General features: G+C 49.7%; 2 protein-coding genes across 2 annotated transcripts; both read left to right on the forward strand.

The window, feature by feature from the left end:
• Positions 1-580: 580 nt before the first annotated feature.
• H257_11925 (hypothetical protein) lies at positions 581-2,590 on the forward strand (the record flags this gene model as incomplete). The annotated part of the gene is made up of 1 exon (XM_009839004.1): positions 581-2,590. One exon carries the CDS (start codon positions 581-583, stop codon positions 2,588-2,590), a length of 2,010 nt encoding a protein of 669 aa, XP_009837306.1.
• Positions 2,591-2,882: 292 nt separating this feature from the next.
• H257_11926 (hypothetical protein) lies at positions 2,883-3,423 on the forward strand (the record flags this gene model as incomplete). The annotated part of the gene is made up of 4 exons (XM_009839005.1): positions 2,883-2,909; positions 2,968-3,039; positions 3,076-3,148; positions 3,242-3,423. The coding sequence occupies 4 exons, from the start codon at positions 2,883-2,885 to the stop codon at positions 3,421-3,423; spliced, it is 354 nt and encodes a 117-aa protein (XP_009837307.1).
• Positions 3,424-5,000: the final 1,577 nt, after the last annotated feature.

Raw genomic sequence — 5,000 nt, forward strand, 5'->3', positions numbered from 1 at the left:
CTAAGTAGTACAATAGGCGAAGCCTGTTTTGTCCCAGTGGATGTAAAACAGTTTCACTGTTGTTTTTCTCAGAAATCACAGCAAGCGATGCAGTTCGGAGTTACTCTGGGGTACAGGTTACAGGGCTGCAAACGTGTATCCGGATGCGATAATTCCCTCATTGAAACAGTATTTCGGGACAAAACAACAATGGAACTGTTTTGATGGGGGAATTATTCTTTCGTTAACGATGCGATAAGTGCCTACGGTAGATGAATAGGAAGAACAAGAATTGTTCCGGATAATATTCGGATGAGGCTGTGCCTCATGAGGCTACTACGTATAGAGGGATCGAGCCCACGACCTTATCCATTATTTTCTGTATTTACAGTTGTCAATGAATACAGATGTTATGTACAGTAAGTATTCTCAAGCAAGTTAGCAAATCCAACAATCCTCCATTACGCCCACCACTGTTAATTCTTCTTGGACAGAGTAGCCTTATGGGAATCCGATTGGTTGCGTTGAACGACTTGCACGCGCGGTCTTCGCTTCAATGGCTGACATTTTTGGCCAACTTCATTTTCCTTTTTGCTCTGCGATGGTTAAGGTCCTCATCTCCCTCAGCGCATTCGCCGCTGCCGCGACGGCTGGCTCCGTCACGGAACTCCCCGCTTCTGTGACCAAGCTCATCGACTACTCCGCAAACCCATGCGAAGACTTTTTCCAATATGCTTGTGGAGCGTGGTACAAGGATACTGTGGTACCCCCGGACGTAGGCCTAATCAGTACGTTGACCACGATCTCTGCCCATAACGAAGCCGTTTTGAAGAAGATTTTGTCTAACTACAAGCCCAAGCTTAGCGAGTTTTACACCTCCTGTATGGACACGGCTACGCTATCGTCGCTTGGCCTGACTCCGCTGGAGGACTCGTTCAAAGCCATTAGGTTGGCCAACACCAAATTGGACCTCCTCATCGTGGCTGGTAAATTGGTCAAGAACGGCATTCCAGCCTTTGTGGATATCAAAGCCAGCCCTGACAACAACGACGTGACCAAGAACGCCCTCTTCGGTTTCCCAATCCCCCTGCCGCTGGATCTCGTGTACTACGCTAACCCTTCCGAGTGGGAGTCCGTAGAAGCCGACTACAAGTTGTACATTGCGTCGGTTTTGCAGCTAGCTGGCTACACTGCTGAGAAAGCGGCGGCTGCCGTGCCGGTGATCATCCGTTTCGAGCAAAGGATGGTCATTTTCGCCCTCAGGCAGCTCAAGGAGATCCAGGTCGCAGTGTCTCCGTATACTGCGCTTACGTACAGCCAACTGAACCAGACGTACCCGCTGCTTATCGGTTCGTGGCTCATAGCCAACGGCTTCAACGTCCGCAACGTGGGCGGAGGGTCGAACGACTGGGTGAGGTTTTACGACTTGACCTACTTTGACAATATCGAACTGTTGCTGAAGTTCACGACGCTGGACGACCTCCGCACCATCGTGGTGTACAAGCTCATCCATGCCTCGTCGAAGCACTTGACGCCTGAATTCCGCACGGCCAACTGGAACTTCTTCGGCAAGAAGATCAATGGCGAAAAGGTGGAACCTTCTCGTGAAAAGTTCTGCTTCTCTGAGACGGGCGAGGCCTTGAGTGATATCTTGGGCGAGTACTTATTAGGCAAGGTGTGGTCGGCTGATGCGGCCAAGGTGGTCAACGAACTGGTCAAGGCCTTGAGGTCGTCCTTCTCCACTAGCATTGCCACCGCCGACTGGTTGGACAACTCGACACTCGCCAACGCGCAAACGAAGATGTCCAAGCTTGTACACTTGCTGGGTGGCCCGGAGAAGCCGCAGCTGTACCCCACGCTGACGTTGGACTCGAAGTCGTTTCTGAACAACCGGTGGAAGGTGTCTCAAGTGAACATCGACACCAACTTGAAGCTGAACGGCCAACCTGTGGAGCACAAGTGGAGCGAGGCGCCCCATGAGGTGAACGCGTACTACGGCTCCAGTCAGAATCTAATTATGTTGCCCGCCAACATTTTGCAAAAACCACTCTTTGACGGCGAGTTTGACGCCGCCCAGAACTTTGGTGGCATCGGATCATTCATCGGACACGAAATTACCCACGGGTTCGACAACATCGGCCGCTATTACGATGGCGACGGCAACGTGAATCCGTGGTGGTCGGACGTCTCCATTGCTTCGTTTAAGACGAAAGCCCAGTGCTTTAGCGACCAATACTCCAACTTTGTCGTGAAGAGCGTGGAGACTGGCGATGTCTTGGGCAACATCAACGGCAAACTCACGTTGGACGAAAACATTGCGGACAATGCGGGGCTCAAGACCAGTTTCCGCGCGTATCACGAGTACTTGAAGAAGTTCCCATCCCAGTACTCAGAAGAAACAGGTGACAAGTTGTTCTACTTGTCGTTCGCCCAAAGCTGGTGCTCCAAGTACACGGATACCTCCCTCTCCGAGTCTTTGAAGAGGGAGCACCCGCCCGGTCGGTTCCGTGTGACGGGGACCTTGCAAAACGACGCTGAGTTTGCCCGTGTGTTCCAGTGCCCCACCGGCTCGTACATGAACCCGTCCAAGAAGTGCTTGTTGTGGGAATAGGGTTGACGGATGCGAAAATATGTAGTGTTGTGCATTCGTAAGGAAAAACTATGAGAACGATGTATTGGTTGAAGTGTGTTGCTTTCATGCGCGGCGCACACAAAAACTAATAATGTATACAGCTGTAGATAGTACCACCGGTATGTGACTGTGAGATCACCCTTCGATTCGCTGCTTAGTAGTTTGTTGGCGGGTCATGAACTTGAGATAAAGTCAACTACACGACGGGTTTGGTGCGTGCACGACATTGGGTTGGTAAGGTTGGAATTGACTGTGTGATATATACACCCCCATGTTCGGCACCAGTTATGGTCGCCCTGTGGGGTTATCAAAACTGTAAATTGTCCGGATAGAACTACTATAAATATCGTATACAGTCGCACTGGTGGGGGTTCCCTAAGTCGACCACCGACGACACCTCCAACGGAGCAGACATCACCGATTTTTCAGTGCTAGCCGAATAAGTAACACCCCCGGAACCCAAGCACCCGATCAAGTACCGGTCCGACATCGACGGGCAACGGACCCTCGCGGTGGTTCCCGCGGTGCTGTTCCACCGTACCCGCACTCGATTAAATGTACCCGCACTCGATCAAATGCGGGTTCATAAGCGTCGACGTGTTCTTCGTCATCTCTGGCTACGTCATCTAGGGCGTCCTCTTCAAGGAAAAGGCCAGACGCTCGTTCACGTACGCCGACTTTTACTCGCGCCGCATCCGCTGCTCGTGCTCACATTCACGCTGGCCGTGGGCTGCGTGTGGCTGCTGGAGAAGGCGCTCCAGTCCAAGGTCATCACCCTCGTGGTCGGGACGCACTTTGGGGCCAAGATCTAGCTGCTGACCGTCCAACAGGGCTACTTTGACGCCAACATCAAGGAGAATCCGCTGCTGCACCTGTGGTTTCGGCCAGAGGTGATCATAAAATAATTTTCCAAATGAATATATTTAATTAGCTGGAATAAGTATATACCTCGAAGTAATCTATTTTCTGTAGGACAAAGAATATATATATTATTTTCGTTGATGGAAAGAATAAATAATTTTCATCAACCCCCAAAACGAATAAATAAATATTGGAAACAAAAGGAATAATTCATGATGCCCTTAAAAACCACTCAATACAAGCAAGGCTGTGAACCACTCAATTCAACCACTCAATTCAAACACAAGTCGTAGCTGTGTTCATTCTCATTTGTGATGAACCCAGCCAACACCAACATCCTCCGTGGTCGCCAGCTCGCCGAGCTGTTCTTCACCCGTACTGCTCCTGGTTGCAATGTATGGGCTTGTCGCTGTGGTGTAAAGCGTACCCAGAAAGGGAGCGGTTACACTAACTTGTGCTCGCACGTAACTACTGACCATCCTGAGTATGTCACATTTGATGCTTCCAGCCCTCCCACTCCTGCAGTACTGTTCGGCATCATGGTCCCACGTCTTGTCCGCACAGTGTATGGGTGGTTGAACTGGATCTCAATGTCCCTGTTGCCCTTTTTATTTGTCGCTAACCCACTCGTTCGTCGTTGCACGAACTTGGACCCCATCTGCCGTAACACATTGATGAAGTACATGCATGGCCTTATTAAGCGCATCGAGCACAAGCTGTCCCTCACCCTCCCCGACAAGCTCGCACTCATGTTTGATGGGTGGACCTTTGGATCCACCCATTATGTGGCTCTTTTTGCATCGTTCCCGTCCGATAATCCGATTGGCTACTCCCGAGCATTGTTAGCATTTGCACCAATCAACGACGAGGATTCTCTAAATGAGGCTGCGAACTTAGAGTTTGCGAGCTTTGTGTTGGAGTTGTAAGGAAAGTCGTGGGAAAACGTCGTCGCACTTATCGGGGACAACTGCTCGACGAATGTTGTTTTTGCGCGTTTGGCGGGTGTTCGTGCGAGCACAAGTTAGTGTAACCGCTCCCTTTCTGGGTACGCTTTACACCACAGCGACAAGCCCACACATTGCAACCAGGAGCAGTACGGGTGAAGAACAGCTCGGCGAGCTGGCGACCACGGAGGATGTTGGTGTTGGCTGGGTTCATCACAAATGAGAATGAACACAGCTACGACTTGTGTTTGAATTGAGTGGTTGAATTGAGTGGTTCACAGCCTTGCTTGTATTGAGTGGTTTTTAAGGGCATCATGAATTATTCCTTTTGTTTCCAATATTTATTTATTCGTTTTGGGGGTTGATGAAAATTATTTATTCTTTCCATCAACGAAAATAATATATATATTCTTTGTCCTACAGAAAATAGATTACTTCGAGGTATATACTTATTCCAGCTAATTAAATATATTCATTTGGAAAATTATTTTATGATCACCTCTGGCCGAAACCACAGGTGCAGCAGCGGATTCTCCTTGATATTGGCGTCAAAGTAGCCCTGTTGGACGGTCAGCAGCTAGATC

The sequence above is a fragment of the Aphanomyces astaci genome, assembly GCF_000520075.1.
Source record: "Aphanomyces astaci strain APO3 unplaced genomic scaffold supercont1.37, whole genome shotgun sequence".
NCBI classification, from domain to species: domain Eukaryota; phylum Oomycota; class Saprolegniomycetes; order Saprolegniales; family Verrucalvaceae; genus Aphanomyces; species Aphanomyces astaci.